At 35.9% G+C, this 23,341-nt stretch overlaps 1 protein-coding gene across 7 annotated transcripts in view; it reads left to right on the plus strand.

Annotated features, from left to right (window-relative positions):
* The window catches only part of DMD (dystrophin), a 1,313,294-nt gene that overhangs the window by 370,469 nt on the left and 919,484 nt on the right, over positions 1-23,341 (plus strand). For all 7 annotated transcript variants that reach the window (XM_054840966.1, XM_054843533.1, XM_054803063.1 and 4 more), the window contains exons 3-5: positions 18,229-18,321; positions 19,323-19,400; positions 22,285-22,377. In XM_054840966.1, coding sequence (XP_054696941.1) covers positions 18,229-18,321; positions 19,323-19,400; positions 22,285-22,377 — 264 coding nt within the window. The remainder of the gene's footprint in view (positions 1-18,228; positions 18,322-19,322; positions 19,401-22,284; positions 22,378-23,341) is intronic.

A 23,341-nucleotide genomic window follows, 5' to 3' on the forward strand; every position in this document is an offset into this window, starting at 1 on the left:
TGTTTTTTTCCCATAACCTTGCAATCTCCAACAGTTGCAACTCGGGGACTTTCTGATCCACCAATGGCTTTTGGGGCTTAATAACATTTAGCGAATTTCTCTTCTGTGAACTTGCTTAGTAAGTCCTTAAATTCAGGTCAGCTTTAGCATCTGCAGCCTTCTGTTGGCAAAGGGTTCCACAGCTTTGCTAAATGCTGGTTGAAGAAACGCTTCCTTCTGCTTGTGGTGCTTGTGCCACCTGCTAGCTTCATCCCAGGCCTCCTCAGCTTCTTTTAGTGGACGATGCAATGTGCAATTAAACACTGTTCACTCATGACATCACTTACAACTGCACAGATCTTTTAAAAATACTGCAACCCGGAACTACTTACCTTTTCTCTTGTAGGAGGGTGACTGGCCAACTCCTTATTCTGCTGGTTCAGTCTTTGTATCTCACTTTGAAATCCATAATCTGGCAGAACGATTTGTGCATCTGTCCCTGCCAGTTGCCTTTGTGTGTGGGATTCTGCTGTCATTAGAGGTAATTTGGTGGAAAGTGTGGTCTATCCACAAACGAGCGATTTGATTTATGACAAAATAGACATCTGTTTTAATTATTCATTAATTTAGTTCACTGATTTTTATCTTGGAGGCAGACTAATGCTACACATATGAGAGGAATGTTTTAAAACTAATTCTGGTGATAAATAGGATTTGTATTTTGAGTTTGTTTGAATAGTTCTTACAGAATGTGAAACCAGAGGGTTTCCATATACATCTCTTTATGTTTAGAATTGTCTTAGGACAATGGATCAGGCATGTTTATTCCCCCTTCTTAGCCCCATTTTATTAATTACCTATTTGAGAACAGCCCTAGAATAATTGTTTTCTTCTGCTAACTTACTTTAGTATGTCCATATAAAATATTTATCCATGTGAAATTATGAAGGTTATTTGTAGACTGACATTTAGTATTTAGGAACAACTTTGGCTTACTTCTATCATCATAAATCTGAAACAGTCCAGCCCCAAAATCCGGGCTTATAACAATTATTCAGGTGAAACTGGAACTTTAGTAAAATTTTCATTTAAAAAATTCTTTGGTGTATAATGCATTAACTGTCTTGCTCCAAGAAATGTGTTCCCACTAAGTGGGAGTTAGGAACCTGATTTATTTTATAGGCATCCTGCAGCACTTACTTAAATTAATTGTATCAAAAAAGATCATAGAATCATGGAGTAGTTGTGGTTAGAAGGGACCTCTGGAGCTTAATTAGAGGTCAAATTAGATCAGGTTCCTTAATGCCTTGTCCACCTGAGCCTTGAATATCTCCAGGAATCCCTGAACAAGACTAAATTTGCTTTCCTCAAGACCAGCACTGTAGTTCTTTTATTTCTCCTGTTCACTTTTCTCAGGATCTTATGGTCACTTTTGCAGGCACTGCAACTGACCTTCACGTTCCTGGCATATCCCTTAGTCTCCAAGACTCTGGTTTAAACACAATTACTATCTTAACATGTGGCATGAGATTTACAGAACGGTAATTCTGTCTTTTTATGGTGCTAAGTTATCCACTTTCGACTTTCAGTGAAATGAGCCTTAGCATGTTTTCTGCATGGATGTGAAACCACATGGACATTAAAGAGGTCTTGAGATTATAATTAGTTGTGTAGAGAAAGATACTCTAAGAGTTTGCAGCAATATATACTCTCATAGCGATCCAGGTAGAAGTATACCCACCATTATTTTTCAGCTGAGGCAGCACATATGGACCATTCCATCTTGAAAATTGTGAGCTTTGATCATGAACATTATTGTCCTTTCAAGGAGGACTTAACATAAGGTAAATTATTGCAAAATGTTTGGTTCCCATGCATTTAAATGTATGTGTTTTAAATGATCTGCAGTCAACTCAAAATCAGTTATTTTTAACTGGACCTCTCAAGACACACAGTTTTTCTAAAATGTCAGTGAACCAAGAAACGTAGGATAGAGAGCAGCTGTTTGAATGGATAGCAAACTATTAGTCAAAATACCTCTTAAATTTTAAGATGCACGGTTGATTACTGATATATTTTCAATTTATTGTATGTTCATTTGAGCTAATTAAAAGCACATAAACACAATTTTAAAATAGGAATCAGTCATGTTTCTGTTGAAACATTCTTTATATCATCTCATTTTTCTCTTTTATTATTGCATTTAAGGTATTTTTAATGCATTATGGAAATCAATTCTGATTTGTTGTTACACAAATTTATATTGTTTTGAGTAGAACTGAAAAATACTCAGTATGATGTCTATTTCAAATATTTCTGTTCAAGTTTTCAGAAAAATTATTTAGAATTACAGCACATGAAAATTCAGTGAAGTGAGGATGTTTAAGACTTAGTGAGTTTTGTCCCCTTTTCTCCCATTTTTGAGTTTGGTAGAATAACAAAAAGATATTTGTGGGATTTCAAACTATTGTCAGACTATGTAGCCTGTTGAAAGTTTCATCTTGGACTTTTGTAGCAGAACTTCCTCTAGGATGAGACTTGTGTTCAGGTTGTTCCAGTGATATAGAATCATAGAATCATGGAATGGTTTGGGTTGGAAGGGAACTTTAAAGGTCATCTAGTCCAACTCCCCTGCAATGAGTTGGGACATCTTCAATAGATCAGGTTGCTCAGAGCCCTGCCCAACCTAACCTTGGATGTTTCCAGGGATGGGGCATCTATAAACTCTCTGGGCAACCTGTTCCAGTGTTTCACCATCATCATCGTAAAAGAATTTCTTCCTTATATCTAGTCTGAATCGACCTTCTTTTAGTTGAAAATCATTTCCCCTTGTCCCATCGCTACAAGAGCTATTAAAAACTCTGTTCCCATATAGAAGAGATTTAAAGTGGAAGCGCCATAATGCTCAATGAAATTATTAAAACTGCTGTAAATACTGCAGAATCTGCACAAAATTTGTTTCCATTCGAGGAAAAATGAAAATCCAAAGATGATATTTGTTCCAAGATCACAATGTCTATTGTTCTTTGGGGCATAAATCATTTAGTAGGAGCAAAGTAGCTGAATTTCCTATAACTTATATGAAAAGTTTCCTAGCTTTGAGGTAACGGCAAATTTGGGAAACAGTAATGAACTCCAGCAAAACGGTTGTTTATTTTGTAAGTATCTCTGAGTAAAGGCTCATTATAGTCCTCATTGATTTAACACTGTGTGACACTAAACAAAACCGGCATTACTCATACATTTTTTACATTTTTTTATTTAAATTCCAGCATTCAAAGAATAATTAATGTCAGGCAGTTGCCTGAGCAAGCCTACACTCTACTGTAAATAACACTTTCTAATTAGTGCCGATGTGGATTGGATGCTGAATATCTCATTAACATGCATAGCAGCAGTTGAGGTTAAACTTCATGAACAGTATAAACTCATGCATTGTGTAACCTGCTTTCTCTCAATATTACATACCTCATGTCCATACAGGGTCCCTATATTGTGCTGACATTTGCATAGCTACTTTCCAAAGGCCCAGTAATTCTGCAAAGAGTGTGCTGAGTCTGATGTAAAGTTCCCTTTTGCATTAATCCTAGCAGAAATGCTGTGTGGCCCTATGGGCTGTTCGGGTCCAGCCATTGGAAACCTCACCCAAACAAGCCAAAGAGGATGCCCATGCAACAGAGATGCCTCTTCGTGTACCCAGAGTAATTAGGGTTTGGGGACTTCCATGACTCAAAACGTTGGTATCAACACTGGTGATACTGGTTGTAGAGCTAGATTGCAGTGGCAGCGTAGTGCCATCTGCAGTAAGTGATGTTGCTCAGAATTCTTCTAAAAAACGATGCAACTTATGGGGTTCTTTTTCCAAGACTCCTTCATGTCAAAGCACAGACTTCTTTTCTTTCAGTATATTGTTGAACTGAACTGTTGAAGGGAAAAATAGAATTGTCCCATGTCTTTTCTCTTACACTCCCTTGATTTATGCATTCGGAGATATCTTTGGGAATACTCTTTTCTCAGTTTCAGAAATTCATGCTAATTTTGCCATATGGTAAGATCTGCAGTGCATATGTGGAACTCCAATAGACTGTCTTCTTTTACTTTTGCCTTCTAGACTTTCTTCAGCTGTTACTGGTTATCCCTATTCATTGGGAAATCCATGACACTAATATGTTGCAATTGTTGGATTTGTGGATCCCTGTAAGAGAAGTATTCTGGGGTACCAAGACACCAGGCACATTCAAAATTTCAGAAAGCATTTATTTGTTCTCAACTACTAGGCAATCAATAGATTAATAATTAAGAATCAAGCACCGATCCACTGTGTTAGTCAAGCCTTAGATATGTGATACTATTGAGTTTAATGCTGTATTGTTAGCCCTGATGGCCACAGGGTTTAGTCTCCGAGACTGAGCCAACTGGACTTACCAGCACTTCACATCAGGAGGCCAAAATAACTTCTCCCAAGCTCCATTTCATATCTCGGGTGTTTATATATGGTTATCCATGGGTCAAACCTAATCTGGTCCAAAGGATCATTTCCTCTTTTCATATGTGAGAACCAGTCTGTTCTAGCTTGTTGTGATGAGTGGTACTTCCTGGATGATGGTTTATTCCGCTGTCTTCAGGCCAGTGTCATGCATTTGTAGACTGGTTGCTGGTCATCTGTTTCCTTTGTATAGTTTCAGGCTGGGTGCTACTATCTTCCCTGTACTATTTTTATAAGAATGCCAAGGGAACAACCGAGATTAGAATTAAACCCTACATTATCAGTACAAAATATCTATTTTAAAAATAGTTAAATGATGGGCACAATAGGTGGCATAATCCAACAAAATGTTACGCAGATTTCTGAAGCCATTCATAAGCTATTAATTAACAGAAAAAAAATGCAACTAAAATGCAAACCAAAGTCTCTTATTATTTCTTTCTTATTCATTGTACTACAGTCAATTTTTAATGGTTGGTTTTAAAGAGAGATTCAGCTAATATTGTTATTTTTATTAATTATAAACAGGGATCCACATTCACAAATGCAAGTAGATACATAAATTCCTTTGGAATCCAGTCATTTATTGCCAGACATTACAAAAGGAGCATATGCCAATCATTTTCACTAAGTTACCATCATCGGTTGTGGTGCTTTGAGGTACATATGCATGGTACCTGCTGGTAGCCAAAACACTGTAACTTGTTATGTTAAACATAACAAATATGTTAAATGTTTTTGCAGATGATAATGTGCAGAACTGTAATACTGATAAAAATATCAATTCAGTATCTAGTCAAAATGTCTTCTAATATTGTGAGCAGTTATTTAATTTATTTGCCATATGAAGACTTATGTGTAGTTTGATGAATTGTGGACAATGAGAAGGAAAAATGGAAAATTGACATTCTTTTCAATGTAAGAAAACTATATAATGTATGTTACCTGCATAAATTACATTATTTACAGCAGGAGCACTCCAGAGGAAAAAAAAATAAACAGAAGAAACAAATAAAACTTTTTGCTTTTTTTTTTTCTTCTTCCTCACCTCTTGAGTATACCTAACCACAGTATTGGTACCAGTATGAGGGATGACTAGAGTCATGGGCACATATCATCAGGTAATGTGAAAACCAACTATAACATGCTTCTGGCCATTCATAAAAATCTGCAAATCGACCTCATCACTGACGCAGGGTAAAAAGTAGAATGGTTGTGAAGTGAGGAAGAGTAGTCTGGTCTGTCCTGCAGTGAGGGAATGGCGGTCACAGAGAGCAGGTGTACCGCAGCCTCGCAGAACGGTGGTGCCGCGCTCACGGCTCGTCCTGTGCAGCCTGTTGTTGATGGGCTAGCAGGCTGCCATACACATAAATTTGAATTTGTCAAAAGAAACAGAAGTTGTCTTTGAATGTTCTCATTTCTTGCTGTTTCACTGTGTCTTATATGTTCTGCTGTTCTCTTTCAAATACTGTCCTCTTGCTACTTTTTCTTTCTAGGTTTTACTTCTGAATGTCTTGAGAATTTGCATGTAGACAATGGCCTTTACATCAGACTACTAATTTTTAGTAGTAGTTCAAGTGGGAAATTGTGCTTTCAAGCAACAGTTTTTGGTTCTTGGTGGTGTTTGTGTTTGTGTTTGTGTTTTGTTTTGTTTTGTTTTTTAACAAAAAATAATTATTCACATTTAGATAATGAACTATATCTCTTTCATAGAATTTTTAAGCCAAACAATGGACTGTATTGGAAAAATGTATCCTTTTAGTTAGCCATGTAGTTTCTATAGGCGCATTTTCAGTCTCTGTAAAATTATACTTGACTTCTCCAGATAGGAAAAAAGTGGAAGAATCCATTTCAAACTCTTACCTGAGCTCAAGCAGAGTGAGTGTACTGCTGTTTTAAACATGGCATTTAAATTAATATCCCACTTAGTGCAAACAAGCTTGTTGGGAATAAGCACAGTGGGTGTAGGAGAGCTCCCAGAACAGTTCTTGGTTGTAATACATATTCAGTAAACCCTTCTGCTCAGCTGTGCTTCAACACAGAATAGCAAGAACAAACATAGTCCCCCTGGCACTTAAGTTAATGGAGTAAACTCCATTCTGAATAAACAAATACCGGCCTTTCTTTTTCACCAAGCAAAAATGATCACCAGCCAGCTCAGATGTGGTTGCATGGATTTTACAATTGCTACAGCTTTAAATGGCAATATTGGAAGCAAATATATATTTGATTTAACCATTAAATATATATTTGATTTAACCATTCTGTGTGGCAAGATGACAGGGAGTGACTATGTGCACATGCCGGAAAATGCAATGAGTTTGACGAGATGTTTGTGACCCTTTAGAAAGGAGAATGAGTCATCCACTTGTATGTCAGTACTAAAGGTTTGGTTGGGTCAATGAAAATATGTTTGAAAAAGTATGTTTGAAAGCAGTGCTACCTCAGATGCATTAAGAATTTGTTTTGGATTCAACTACCAAAACATGATTGTTCTTGAGGATGACTTCTCACTGGCAAAGAATGACTGCATCATTTCGTTACTTCTTTTCTGTATGATACCCCTCTTCCCTTTCAGCATTCCTTTGTCTTTTTTGTTAAAATTAAAATAGTGGTCAGGTGTTTCCTAATCAAGAAATGTTAATGAAAGCCAAAAAAATGTCAGAATTAGTGGGAGCAGCAGTATGACAAGAAATGCCAGAACTTTTGCCTTTCACTCTTGCTCCATAGACAAAGTCAAATCGAGCGAACTGCCTAACTTGCTACAATAACCTAGGTCTAGCCTGTTGTCCAAGTTAGGATGCCAGAGCGTATTTTATCTGAGACGTGTCAAATTGCTGTGTTGATCCTGATAACTGTAGACATTTTCCTTACATTAGAAAGGTGTCCGTAGCAGAAAGAACTGAAAGTCAGGCTGCCAAAGTAGGAAAGTCATCTTCAATGGTCAGAATTCCCCATGCGGTCAGTGCTGACAAAGCCAGTTCTCAGGTAATTCGTCTGGGCATTTCACTGATGTGTTGTTGCCCTAAAGGGAGACCTGGCTTCGCTGTGGACTGAGAAGATCCCCCTCCTTGGTGGCTTATCACGCATTAGCCCATTCTTCAGTGCTTCAGGGAAGCGGACTTCCCAAGGGAAGTCAAAATCAGTTGGCGTGCAGTGCCACCACTTTGCGAACAGAGAAATGGAGCTGTGACATTATGTAAGCAGTTGCGTAGAGTCAAATTGAGTTTTGTTCTAAAACTTTTTTCCAAATTATCTATCACATTTGCGTCTTTCACATCTTGGTCAGTGAAGAACAGATCTAGATTAAGTCTCTTGTTTATATGTGTTTTGTAATACAAGTAATAGCAACACTTCGTATTAGGGAGTTTGTCCTTTTTGTTTTCTTATTGATGAAAATTGCTATATTTTTGTCTTGTTTAATTACAGTTGTACCTATTTAGAAGCTTGACTATTTGTCAGTTTGTTACAAGTAAAGACAGTACTAGAGGTTTGCCTGGTTTTTTTATTCTCAAAGATGACACTATGTACCTGAAGAGCTTATCATTTATACCCCAAAGATTTTCTTTGCAGCTGGGATTTAAGCTCGAAACTGATGAAAAATGTGTTGCTAAAGCCTGTCCCTCAATATAGGGAGAATCAAACTCACTCAGAAAGGATATCTTCATATGTGAGGAAACAGTACATGCAGTATTCTGTGCCTCATTGTGTAAATATTCAACTGTTATCTCAGATTCAGAACATCAGTAAACCAAAAGACAAAAAATTGAGAATCTTTCTCTGCTGTCCAAGATTTTTCACTAATAATTGTGATTTTAATCAAGACTGAAGACATTCCCTTTTTTTCTGTTTTCTAATAACCACATATGGAAAAATAAATTACTTTAATAACAAACATTCATGGAAAAAGTCTTCTGTAATACTAATACTCCCTTAAATGCGAATTTTACCCAGAAATGTTGCATTTGGCATCTGATAGATACACTTTGTACTTCTGCACTGGAAAGTGGGTGCTTTCTGTCAGAAACTCTGCATTTTCATATTGCATCTCCCACTGGTTAAAAATGCTGTTATAAAACTCTACCCACTATAAACTCAGAAATACCTACACACTATAAATTAAAAAAATGCAAGTATTCTGGAACATATAATTAACATTCCATCTTTTATTCTGAGATAACACTGTAATTAAAATTAGTTGTTAGTTTATGGGTTTTTTCTTCTTTATATGTTTCTTTGCAGAGTTGGGAAGCATAATTATATGCATACTTGCAAAAAAGAAACTCATTGTAGTAAATTAGTAGATTGCATGAAGCTAACTGCATTGTCAAAAGTGTCCCTATCCTTGACTCTGAATTCATGACTCATTCTTCAAACCTTGTAGGAACTTGCTGAGTGTATGTTCATACCCACTTCCAGAAGGTTTCTTTTTATCCCATTGCCAGTCATCCAGTCCTTAATAACCTTGAACAGCAATATACTGCAAAATAAGAAATGCTTCAGTGACATTTTCGGGCTAGATTAAACTGATGAAAAAAAGATAGCTGCCAGATTTATTTTGTGTATCCCTGTAAGCTTTGTATTGCTTAGAAGAAAAGCAGTAGATGCCAACGTTGTCCATCCACTGCTTACCAAATAGAAACTATGTGTAATAATTACTGGGCAAATTAGCATAGATGTGTTTAGTGAGCATCAGCTTAATATTTTTTGAAACCAGTTAATCTTTGTCTAAGCATTGACAGCTCTCTCGCCACTCCTTTTTTTTTTTTTTTTTTTCTTCCCCCTGATGGGAAAATGGGAAATTTAAGAGAGAAGGGTTTTTTAATGCACAAGTTGAGCTGTTGAATGATTATGTTACCAAGTTGAATTCCTGCTCAGGTTGGTAGTAGAGCTCAAAATCTATCACAAAACACTTTGAAATCTTAAGTAACAGGAGGGTGAATTCTCTGGGTGGTCAGTGTAATTGTCATGGTTCAAGTGAAGGGTGGAATAATCCTCAAATCTTTGTTCCCATCATCTGTGAGTCACTTTGGTAATTTTTTTCACCTAATTTGTATCTCAGATAAAGCTGTGCTGGAATTGCAACAGAGGTAACCTTTCACTAAAAAAATATTTTTCCATTGATCCTGTCACAGAGGCAATAAACTGACTTTTTTAGATTTTGAAGGGGACATATGTGCTTATATAAGAAATATATGCACCATATATGAAATAAACTATTGTTTATTTCTTTGTTAACAGATACCTGACTACATTAAAACCCACCACATTCAGGTGCAGGTATTCAGAGTTGGCTATACCATCTCTGCCAGCTTAGAAATGGCCCATCAATTTTGCATAAAAAATTATTCAAGCTTTGACTTGCGTGTTTATGCTCTGCACACAGTGCAATGTCAATTGTTTATAAGATATGTCCTTCTATGGGAATAGTTAATGTTTTAAAAAATAAAATTACTGAAATTATGTATTTTCATTTTAGCAATTGAGATTATGAATTATATACCTTTTTGAAATATTAAGTATTGTAGTGCTATTAAAAAACTACTCTTGATATAATTATATTTTCCTGCTCTAATTGGAGACTGTGTCAGTAGGTTTTATTCTGTTGTTCCAAACAGATCTTCAGTTTTTTAATACTATCACGCTATTACAATTAATATCTGCTCTTAATCTAATTTCCTTCTTATGAAAAATATAATACACTGAATCTGGAAAAAATAATCTGGTTAGTGATGTGATTCATTTCAAAATCTCATTTCCAAATGGCATTAATAGATAAGATAGAATGTCTAATTAACGTGAATTCAAGTTGTATTGAATGAACCTCATAAGGAAATGTTATATGAAAACAGACTTTTAAAATGCCACATGTCTAATTAATAAATAATGGAGTCTCTTTGCTTTCTTAGCAAAGAAAAATAATTCAGCTTCATGAATTTCAGTGATCCCAAGGATGGGGAACATTTCGACATAACTTTAGGAAGTTCTGTTATGCATGATGAAACTTCCTTCCAATGCTTTAATTATCATATGATTAATCTTACAGTAGAATTCATCAAAGGAAAGGTAGATTAGAAGACTCTGTAAAGAAAATATTTTTGCATATTGGGTCTCAGAATGCCTTATGTACTGGCTTCAGAAGAGTACGATTAAGAGTACTGAGGAAATAATATAGATTATCTGTAGACCCTATAAAATAATTGCAGACCATGGCAAGACTGCTTTTCACCTGTTGATTAGTTCTCCTACTTTTCTGATGTCAGAACTTTCTACACCTCTCTGTCCTTCTTCAGTAAGCACTAGATGAGGGCAAACCAAGGATGAGGTATGATTTGCTATGACAAATTTATTTGCTTATTCTTTGATTTACATTTAATTTAGAGACAAATTTCTGAGAGCTAAGAAAACCAGTGATACTAACATAATTGTGTCTGTCATTACATCTGTATTTCTGTCCTGGATATATATTGCCACTGCAGTGAGATTTTCTGATTTATTTTAAAATGGAAGTTATTCTTCAGAAACTTGGTGTGTGAGCATCCTTCTCTGCAATGACACTAAAAAAGTAGAGTTACTCCTTGTGCTGAGAGGAGAATATCCTTGTACAAGAACAGAACAGAACTACCAGGAGGGTTTGGTGTCATTACATGAACATCAGGGTCTGGGTATGAAACCAGCTCCTACTCTGGGAGTATATGTCCTCTCCCACAAATACAAACTGCCTTCAGACAATTGGTAAGACCTGCCCCTAGATCCCTCTTTAAGGGTAGAGTTGGATGTTCTGGGCCTGCGGCAGACATGGTGACAGCTACCTTGCTGAAATGCGTAGTAGTATTTGGTTTGTTGCCAGTGAGAAGAGTGTGGCCTCTTTAGAGAAGGGTTTTACACCTTCCTCTCAGCTGGTCAGTAGTAGTTATTTTTATAATACCGGCATTCATCAGTTACTGCTCTGTATAATTCCTTGAAAGCTCCAGTTAAACTGCAAAAAAAGGTGTCCACCACAAAGGCTGGGAAACAGATTGGAGCTCTGACAGTAGAGAGGCAAACCACTTGCGCAGTGTTTCACTTCTAAGTGGCCGGCGTATAATTTCATCTGCAGCAGAATGGATGCCTTCGTGTTCCAACAGGAGAAAAGGATGAAGGGAGAAAGGATGGCTTGCGCGGCTCAAGGTATTGCTCAGTGCTTCCCATGAGTCAATAAAGCGATGGCCTAATTAAACTATGCCCGGTGCCCCTTTCTTCCCTCATGACTGGGACAATATCTTTTGCTGCTGTAATAGTAATCCTGCATCAATGAAAGAAAATGTCAGTCACTTTCATGGAACTTCCCAGCAGAACTGAACAAACCATAAATGAGGATGTCGGGGAGAGAAATTCAAACTTTAATATATTTAGCTGAGCAAGAGCAAGTATTAATAATCCCTCTTTTATTAAAACCGACTTAAAAGATCTGTTGAGATTAGCTCAATGGCTTTTCTTTATTGTTTCACAGAGTGAGGCATTAAATATTTTGACTGCAAGAAAAGGCTGATTCTTGAAAGTCTTACTAAGGGTAACATCTGTAGGCCAACCAAGTTTTTATTTCTTTCTTACTGACGTCTGTTCAGCAAAATTTACAGACTTAGAAACTGAACCTGAGACAATTACTTGAAAGTTATGTGAAGACTCATGGCTTATGCCCTTCTGCTTTTCTGGGCTGTATCTTCTGTTTTCATTTTTTTACTAATCAATCAGCAGCCTGAGGTCCCGGCCAAACTGCCGGGCACCTCTGGCTCTTCGTTCCATGCTGGGGGCACAGCTGGCATGCACTACGGCTCCCTTCCAGGCTCTGCGATCCAGGGTTCCTGCCCCTCGTGGAGGCACAGGTCTTGTTCCCAGCTAAGGTCTCAGTTATTTACCTGTCCCGGGAGTCTGCAGGACTTCTGCGTCCACTAGTTTTATTGTAAACTGACTCTCCCTATTTACAGCTAATATAACCTTAAATCTTCTGTCTGGTGTCATGCCTCACCTTGAATTCTCTGTCTTTACAGTGCCATTTCTCTTTTTATTTACTCTCTGTCTCTCCCCATCTGTTGATAGTTTCAGTTGCTAGATTTCCCAGATGAACTGATAATAATAAGCCAATAATACTGTAAAATAACATCCAACTTGTCTTACTATAATAGTGTTCTTACAATCTGGTCTGCCCTCAAATGAAAAGTGCAATCTAAATGCATACTTGTATGCAGAGGAAAATGAAAATTCTTGGATCTCTTCCTCAGCCAAGTTTTTACTCTCTGTAATTTTTCAGAAAAAATGGCAAAAAGTACTTACCATGTGGCATTTTTATAAAACAAAAAAATATATGCATGTTAAAGAACCTCAAATAATAGCTGTATTACAGTCTTCTGTTATCATGTATTTTGCTGGAGTTGTTATTATGGACTCATTGCTTGAAATTTTGAGTGTTTGAGAATCTCAGGAAATAGAAGTACATTTCTAGGCTTCATGCTTGTGGAAGCAAATTTAAGTTATGACATTTTCTTAATCCCCTTCACCTCCCTTCCTTTCCTCTCCCTTCCCAACTCTTTCCCTTTCCTATTTCCTTTTTCTTCACTCTATTTCCCCCTAGTATAGGATTTGCCTATACTAATTTATTCTAAAACATAATGTCTGCTAACAGCTTTGTGCCAATCAGAATTTTCTGAGCTTTGACTCATAAGTTTTGAGCACTGGGCAATAGGAGAGGCAATGTTCATTAAGAGATGTCTTTGTACCTTCTCTAGACAAGATATTTTTCAATTATTTGGTGTTCTTTTCTGTATAACTTTCATAATTACTGGCTTGCATGTAGCTCTGAACAGAGAGCTTTTCATGGAATACTGGCTTTTCATGTAATACTTCCCACAATATTAACTTCTTCCATAATGTATGTGATGAATGAGCTCATTAAATAATTTACTTGTTTGATAAAATTTATTTGTTAAATTTACATAGAGAGAATGACATCTAGTATACAGTCTTTGGAAAGAACACAGGAATGACAATGAGAGTAGACAGTAGTGACATTAATAGGATGGCAGTTGATGTTGTTGTGGTTTCATCCAGCAGGCAGCTAAACACCACACAGCTCACTCCCCCCACCCCCCAGTGGGATGGGGGGAGAGAACTGAGGAAAAAAAAAGTAAAACTTATGGGTTGAGACAATGGGACAGCAAAGGAAGAGGGAAAAAACCCCCAACGTACAAAACAAGTGATGCACAATGCAATTGCTTACCACCTGCTGACCGATGCCTAGCCCATCCCTGAGCAGCCATCCCCTGCCCAACCACCTGTTCCCATTTATATACTCAGCATGATGTCATATGATATGGAATATCCCTTTCACCAGTTTGGGTCAGCTGTCCTGGCTGTGCCCCGTTCCAGCTTCTTGTGCACCTCCAGCCTTTTCGTTGGCAGGGCATGAGAAGCTGAGAAGTCCTTGACTTAGTATAAGCACTACTTAGCAACAACTAAAACATCAGTGTGTTATCAACATTTTTCTCATCCTAAATCCAGAACACATCACTTTACCAGCTACTAGGAAGAAAATGAACTCTATCCCAGCCAAAACCAGGACAGATGTTTTAAGATTTCTAACTATATTCACACCAAAAAAATTGCAACTTCATTTATCAACATTTATTTTCAGTCTGTTTCCTGATTTTCTCTTTTCTTTCTTTTCCATCTGCTTTTGTCTTTTTAGGTTCTTTGGCATAAGATTGGTTCAGTTGCTATCTGAGTTTGGAAAATAAACTAATACACTTTAGATATTATTCCAGTCAAATACTGAGACCATTCTAGAATATGTACATGTGTGTACATATGTGCATGCAGTTGAGTTAGGACATGGGATATTCTAAGTATGCTTCACTCCCTTATAACACCTGAGGAAGGCTCTACTGTAAGTGCCCATGTTTTCCTGATATGTTAATTTTATATTACCTTGTAATTCTAAGACTAAGGCTTGTGTAGTTGCCCATGATAGCGTAAGGGTTTTATTCCTCATGAGATGCAACGAATGTATTTTGGGAATTCTAGCTAGAGCTCTCCTCAGTCCTTATTTAAGTTGGAATTTTAATTTCATCCATAATAAAACAGGAATCGTATCTTCCCTAGTGTATCACAGGTTTTTGTGACTTTCTTTTAAAATAAATCCCTTGGATTTCCTTCAGGTCGCTTTATGTTACGTAAAGATCAGCAGTTGCAGCCAACAGCCATATCAGTTAAACCATGAAAATTTTGACCTTTATTTAACATGAAGACAGTAGCTTAAAATAAAACGTAAAACTGACATATACTGAAATCCCTAGAGTTTTTCTAGTCATGAAGATTCTAATAAATTCCCATCTTAGATTTTTTCTTTTGTTAGTCCTACTTCTAGAAAGTAATTTCTGCTTCTTGCTTTTTTTAAAAAAATCAGTTCTACAGTTATTTGTTCTTTTTCTTTGTTCTGTATATATTTTTTTCTCATTGTCCTTTTCATCCCTGCCTCCAGTCCCCCAAATACCTCCATTAATTGTTTGTCTCCCTGAAATAAGCAAGTAAGGGAGAGATGATAATTACTTTGCTGTTCTACTTGACTGATATTATAGATAGCTTATATATTGATTAAGATCATACAATTGTCTCTAGTTTCATATTGCTGCGAGTCAAACTACCAGTTGGGAAATTAGTACCACACTGATGAAAAGTCACCTTGTTCTTCGCTGGCGGTACGTGCAATTCTTCCTCTGTCCTCTACTCTCTCTCATTTCCTCCATCTCTTCTATCATTGTGGTTTTTAAGAAGAAAACCTAAGTGTGAAGCAACAATCCAGTATGCCTCTGCTTTGGGTATTTTTTAAAAATTAGGTTTTGGATAAGTTTGTAATATAGAGTAACAAATGAGCATGCATACAAACAGCACAGGAGATTCTTCTGAACATTTTCATTCATCTGTAGGTAAAGGGCGATGGCTATATGTCACGATCTAAAAAATGTTTTAAACAAGGTTATTTTCAACAAGAATCTATCATAAATGAGTAGGCTTTTGTTTTGGCAAGCCATTGACCAGCCATGGTTGTTTTTTCATTGTTTTCAAAGCTTCATACAACTTAACAGACAATTTTCAATGACACAATGAACTTATTTGATGCATCTTTGAGCCCTTTGTTTCTGAAGACTTCCTGCAATGTTGATCCAGTGAAGACATTCAACCTATTTGAGAAAGAAGACTCAATTACCCTGGCGCCAGAAAAATAGCAACCTTCATCAGGTTAAGGATGAGATGTGTGGCAGCAGCATAGTGTGTCTTAAGGTATTCTTAGCTGCTGATTAATGAAAGGTATACTTCGAAGACGCTAAAAAAATCAATGCTAACTTTTGTCTTAAGGTTTACTTGCAATACAGTTATAATTACTATGTCCTGCTGGGGATGCTACCATGCTGTGTCTTTATTTTCTCTCTGAAAGCTTTAGCAAAAAACCTCCCATATTATTTTGTCAAGCAGAATTTTCTGCTGTCCTAGATGGACTTCAACCTAAACTTTATGAATAGCTTAAATGCTACAAAAAGGAAGACAGACAGACACACAGGCAGTTATGAAGGCTAGTTCTATTTTCCCCTTATGATACAAAGCAATATAATTACATTCTATTACCAAAATGTCATTCTGCTCGTATTTCTGGAGTGATTCAGTAACATTATGAGCACAGCTCTTTCAGAGTGTTACAGAAGGATCTGTTGATCAACTTTCTAAAGAATGCTAAAATGTTCTCTTAGAAGTACATAGGTCTTGTGCTTCCTCTCTGCAAAAATGACTTTTTTTTTCTGCAAGATTAGGGAACAAAATAAAGTCTCTCCGATTTAGTTATATGTTTTAATTTTAAGTTTGTGCTGTATGGTGTAAGTAATAGACAACTTCGGGAATACTGTGCATGACTTGACTTGCATAATAACACATGATTTTTCATACCATAATTTAAAACATTTTGCCAAAACTATTTCTCATACTAAATGCAAGGCAGGAAATAGAATTGCTGAAAATTATTATTTAAACAGATAATTCAAGAGGATGAACAGGGTAAGTAAATCATATATGAATCTATTCAGTACTGGTCTTCAGATGTTTTAGGTAGTCAAATGCCAGCATTAGAAATTAGCCCTTAGTTGGAATGAGTGTGCAGGTTGTGAAAGCTGGCTAGAAACAAGGATTCCTACAGCTGTAGAAAATTTTTGATCTTTTGGATTTGTTTGTTCCATGAAACAGAAACAAGACATTACTAAAAAATGGAGGGATTGAAAGGAGCAACTGCATCAGAAGAGCAGTCAGAGAGAAAGGAAGAGGGAAAGAGTCATGCCAGAGTAACCAATAGGACTAAAGTTTGTGCTGTACAAGTAAATATTTATTAATCAAGGAAAAAAATAATCTAGCACTGGAAACTCTCCTTAATTCTGTCCTCTGTTTAAGAAACCTTCCAAAGGAAGTGATATTTTCTGACAAAATAAGTTTTTCATAAAATTCCCAGCTAGCTCTAATGAGTGTTGCAGTGAGTACCAGAACAACACTGCTGTTTTCTGTGTGATATGGATTCCCAATTCTACGTTGCTCTGTGGAAAAGCGGAAGCTGTGCAATGTAGGTCAGCACGGTGTCAATTCTAGCAAATTAAAATACAGATGCTTCCTCTCAAATCAATCAAAGCATCTGTGAAACTTCTCAAATTAGAAATAACACGGACATGTGAATCTACTTGACACTGCACAAAATAATCACTGGTTTTTATTGTGGTTCTCAATAGCTCTCATACATACAAAAATATGTCAAAATTTATAGGTGCACATAAAAGTTGCACAGTGACTAAACTATACAAAATCATATTTCTATATTAAAATTTAATGTGTTATTCAAAGCATCAGATCAGAAACTTGGCTTCAATTTTAGAAAGAGTAAATCATCTTTTACCATTTTCACATGAGGGAAAGTCCCTAGTATTTCCTTTTGTCTTTTGCTGATGCTATTACAAAATGTGAATTGTGTTTTAGCCACTTATGGTAGTGAGGCCCTGATTCAGTACAATTCCATGTCCTCTTAGCATAGATATGTTTCTTAGATCCTCACTATAATAAGCCTGAGGCTTATCTCTCTTTGTGTAATTCCAAGTTTGTTTCTGCCACGTGAAAGAGTGCCTACTAGCCACTTGGTATCTCTTTCTAGGTGTTTGGGGTTTTTTTAGTGGGTTTTGGGGTTTGGGGTTTTTTTTTTTTCATTTGCAAATTATTTTTCCTATTTTTCTCCTGTATTGCACCTTAATTACCAAGTCCAGTTTGTGTTCTAGATTCATTAGTATTTAGCTCTGGCTTAATTGTTTGGATTAATGGTACATGCACAAATTATAAATTATTGGATCTGCAGTAGTTTCTCAGAAATGATATCAATTTTTATAATTTTAAGAGGAATTAAAGTATGTACATTCCTTACCATAAGAAAAGTACTTGAAATAAGGTACACACCAATCTCTCATATGCAATAAAACCCTGTTAAAAACCGATATATGTGAAAGAACCCTGTTTGTTTAGTCGTAAGATATTTTCCTCCTTTACTATGTGTCATACCTTTCATATTTTTATTTAATTAGCACAGTGTATTTACACAGGTGGAATACACCATTTTGCAAGACAACGTCTTTTACAGCTGGTCTTACTTTAGCAATTTGATTCTTCCTTTTTTGGTGTTTGAACTAACTAAAGCCATTGTTTCATTTCAGTTTGGAAGACGTTACATTGAAGATCTTTTTAATGATTTTCGAGATGGACGAAGACTTCTGGAGCTCCTGGAATGCCTTACAGGCCAAAAAATTGTATGTGTATATTAAACTGTTCACTGTGTATTGAAGTCTTGATGTTGTGATAATTGTAGTAGGTGTTGTTCATTAATTTCTGCTGTTGATAAGGGCCTGTGGAAACTATTTTTTAGGGGTCTGAATATTTTTGACCTTCATTTGAAATTGAGGAAACATTGAGACTGAGAACTATATTAGACAGTGACCCTTTGCTAGGCAAATATTTGAAATGAAAATGTTCTACGTCGTTGTATGCACTTATTAAGGAAGCATGGCAAAGAGAAATAAGGCTGAGGCAGGGTTCATTTAGATATTTAGATTTTAGCTGCAATTCAGAAATTGTTTATCACTAGATGTTTGTGCTAAATACAAGGGATAGAATTTAATGTGTAGAATTCGAATGTTTTGCTAATAAACTTCATACTTACAGTCCGGATATTGGAGTTGTACATGTCTGAAAAGAGAGAACTCTTTTCAGAGTTCTTATTAACCTGGAAATTCTAAAGCAACACATCACGCATATTTTTGAATATCCTCTCTTGTGTTCCTGCTTGGACTTTGTGAGCTTGGGATCTTTCTTTGAAAATTTCTCATAAAAGAGTAATGAAGCAGGCTAGAATTTTGAGAAATAGAATCCAGAGAGAATCTGTTTGTAAATACATATTAAACAAACTGATGCTTATCTGTTTGGTTGTCATAGTAATGTTCCTAAATTGTGCATGGAAAAGAAGATTAATCATCATAAAAACAATCTAGAATCATCTGATTCTATATAAATTTCAAAGATTCATTCACTGAAAAATGTCAAGATATCAAATTACCTTCCAACTGTGGTCCAGTTTGTTTCAAAATTGCCTTTATTTCATATTGGGAAGCTGTGTATACACAATGTATGGTAATTTTCTTACTGTTGTCATAAAATTATGAAATAGAAAACTATGGGTATAAGATTTGGATTACATATAGTGTGTTCTCGTTTCTGATTTTGGGCAGTCAAAATTGTTTTATTTCCTTTGTAGGCAAAAGAAAAGGGCTCCACAAGAGTTCATGCTCTGAACAATGTCAACAAAGCACTGCAGGTTTTGCAGAGAAATAACGTAAGTAATCAGCCAGACAGGGTCAGAACATCCTATAGATAGCATACTTAATGCTTTGTAAGTGTTGGATCCAACTCTGGCCTATAGTATACAATTACTGGAGTCCAGGCAGTTTTATTAACGTGACTTGGATACTTTGTCATTCCGCACCAGGATGGAATGTATTTCAAAGAGTTTAATAACTGCTGCCGGCAAATGTCTGAATATTATATCTATAACAGATGCTATCTGAAGACTGATCAACATGCATAATTTTATGGTAATGCATGGTGTTTAAAATACATTTTAAAAGGTTAATTACAAGAAGTCATCCATAGCTAGTTAGAAGGTTCTACCTATTAAAATATCTACTCACAAGGTCTGATGATTATCAAGTCTGAAAAACTCAGGCCTTTCCTACCAGAAATCTTTTTGGTAAATTTTCATTGATGTCTGTCCCTCATGGTTCATAACATTAAGGAACTGAAACATATCAAAACCACTTTCCATTCTGCTTTGTCAAGATTGACTTTCAAGCCAGTATTCTGTGCATCATTTTTGAGTAAATATTCTCGTATCTTCCTTATGCAGGCATTCTAATGGACCAATAACTTTAGCAGACATTTTCAGTGGCCAACTAATTATATCATATCTCCTCCTCAAGAATAAATTCAAATAAACTATAACATTTGCTTAAACTTAACAGTAAGATGTGATGGAACAGTGATAATGTATTCTGTGCCGCATATTATATTGGATTTCTTGATAGCTGCAGTAGGTCACTAAACATGCTTGAGTTCAGCTGCTGAATAAAGTTATTGATTTTATAAATCTAAGTTAATGCTTATCCATCTGAAGATTTGTGCATAAATGAAAGTGACCTTATAATACTGGCATAAAGACCTCCAGCTTGATTTTTCTTTTTTTTTTTTTTAAGTGGAATTTAATGTAAATTAATAGAAGACAAAGCTTCTAATTCTTCAAAATCTGCAATATTTGACATTGCTGAAAAAAATCAGCCATACATTATTTCACAGTACACAAGAAGGTTTTTGTTGTATACCTGGAATGTGGTTACAAATTTTCATAGTAAATGCTTTTAAAAGTATTTATTCACTACGTATCAGATAAATCCTTTAATGTGCTGTTCATTCAGTTTCTGGAACACAACAATAGTCCTTTTCAAATATAGAAGGAAAAAAAAGAGTATTCCAATTGAAGAATATAGAAGAAAAAGCGTTCTTTTAGAAAGTGAAGTGGTCATCCAGTGGATATCATATTCATGTAATGAACACCTTATAAGCTATAGACAAAATAAAAATCAGTATAGTGTGTTTATATGCTATATCAAATTAGTATGAAGTCAAAAGATCTGCCTCTGAAATAGTTTCCTCAACCTTCAAAATCACCTCAAGAGCAATTTCTATGGGACTTCAGGAATGCAAAATCAATGGTTCTAAAGCTATTTAAAGCCTGTGACTAATCTAGATTCTTCGGCTGGTATGTGCCACCCTTGCTCTGAGGTTCTGCAGTCATCTGGGTGGGTTGAAAAATGCTGCTGCTTCCAGTCAATCCATTTTACAGATTATTTTTGAGTGAGGGGTTGTCCCAATAGAGCCTCAGGGAATGCTGAGGCGAGCTGGGAAGTGATCCTCTGTTTCAGTAAAACAGATGTGAGCTCCGCGTATTCAGGTGTCCGTTTCCAAAATGAGATGGAGGATTTGGCCTGTAGAACATGTAGGTGATACTGTAATAAGCTTTGTAGTGGGTCACTTGCTACCTGGACCCCATTTGAAATTTAGGATATAAAGTCCAAGTTCTAAGAAAAGAGTTCTTAGAGAGTTTTAGAGTTCTTGACAAAATATTTTCTTTGTATGGGATTAGTGAAAATGACCTATACATAGATGAAATGAAATAAAAGAAAAAAGGCTTGAGTGTGCAAAACCTTTAGCCATTTCACAGATGTAACTTCAAATAGCTTCAGAAGTGCAGCAGATGATATGCAGACTGTAACTTGTGAAGGAATGGGATAATTTGCCATGTAAATATCAGCTCTCACCATGAAAAACTATATCTGTGAAAAAGTGAGGATGCAAATTTTAGAGTCATAGTTTCCATCCAAAAGTGGGGATCTTATCTTGTACTGTCTTTCACTCGCATCCTTGAGTTTGGCTTTCTTATTCAGATAGCATAAAAAGTGGGGGAGGGTGAAGGATCATTTCACATGTGGAGGAAAGAATATTCCAGGATGATAAATGTCGATGCATTATGAAGTTACAAATGCATAATATAACTGTGGAAAACAAAATTACTGGACAAACTAATATGGAAAAAACTTGCTTAGATCACAATCATTGGTTTCTCTGTATTCCAGAACACATCCTGCCTTGCCTTATACATTGTAGAATTTAATTAAGGCAAAATAAGTTCTACTTTAATCTAAATATGTAGAACGGTATCTTGCATTTGTAGATTCTTACACTGTCTAGATGTGTGTGCAGCTTTCAGCAACGTATGTTATGTAAGGTAGTATAGAGCATAATACAGGAGTTTTTCTGTCACGTGTCAGTTTTTGTGATTTGTAATTGTAGAGGCTTAATATAAAAGAATTTGAGTTATTATTAACTATTACTTTTAACTCTGTGTTTTTACAACATGGTGTAACTGGAGTAATTGGAACTCTAGATCACTGTTTGCTTTTTGCCAGCACATTAATTGTGCCATTTATAAAACATGAGTTGGATGTTTACTAAACAAGAGAAACCCAATCAGAGATTTACCTTAGGCCATCCCTCCCTCTCCCTCACCGCAAAGAAAGTTTAACACCAAATGTATGAAAATAACACTGACCTCTTATGCTTGCTCTTAATCTTATACAATTTTTTTTTGTTTGTTTCTTTAATAGGTTGATTTGGTAAATATTGGGAGCTCAGACATCGTGGATGGAAATCATAAGCTGACCCTTGGTTTGATCTGGAATATAATCCTCCACTGGCAGGTGAGTGGCACTGCTGCTTTATTATTAGCTACCTTTATTCCACTGATCTTTTTGCCATTATTATTCACCCACAACCTACAAAGTAAGCATAGACATTGCAAACAATGTCCTAAATCAGCAAGTTTTATGGCAGTCTGTTTACATATTATGTAGGATATTAAGAACCTTAAGATAAAATAGGTTTTAGAGCATTAGCAGCAGCTCTTTTGACTCTAATTTCATAGTCAAATGTTGCAAGACAATGTATAATACAGTCATAGTAAGAAAAATGGATAGACAAAGCCAAAGTGTATATATAGTTTTCATAGTCACTTTTCTTTTTAGTAGCTTAGAGAGAGTAACTTCCATACTTTAATGAAATAATCACATTTGTTGCTTTTTACTACTGACCCATCCTGCCAAGAATTATTTTTAGAACAGTAAAAAGCTGCTATTCTCACAATTTATTGAAGCAGATGTGGCTCATTTAGCTTCCGTTCTCCTTAGAGAGAATGGCAGGATTATGATATAGATTTTGTAAAAAACAACATGGTAGGTGAGGACACTTAAGTAAAATTCTGAGACAGCAGTAAAATAAAAAATTCAAAAAGAGCTAGCATCTAGATGCCTTGAGTCTGTGTGTTTGTATGAATCTGGGCTAACAGTCTGTCCATTTATGTGGGCTCTGTTCCCCAAGCAATAATCTACACGGTTTTTGTAGCATTAAAAGCAAAGATAGTGGGAAACTGTGGCGCAAACCCAACACAGAAACAAAGCCTAAAAGACTTTATATTAAAACCTAAACACTCCTATCAAAAATCACAAGTGCATCATTCATGGAAGTAGAGAACATTTGTTTCTAATTTTACAGGATATGTTGTAGTGAAAACAACAGAGAAAAGCTGCCAATAATTAAATAACTTCTTTCTCTGTCTCCCATTCCAATATTCCTAGTTTAATTGCATAACATTGTTCTAAAATACTT

Source organism: Grus americana, chromosome 1 (genome assembly GCF_028858705.1).
Source record: "Grus americana isolate bGruAme1 chromosome 1, bGruAme1.mat, whole genome shotgun sequence".
Taxonomy (NCBI): Eukaryota; Metazoa; Chordata; class Aves; order Gruiformes; family Gruidae; genus Grus; species Grus americana.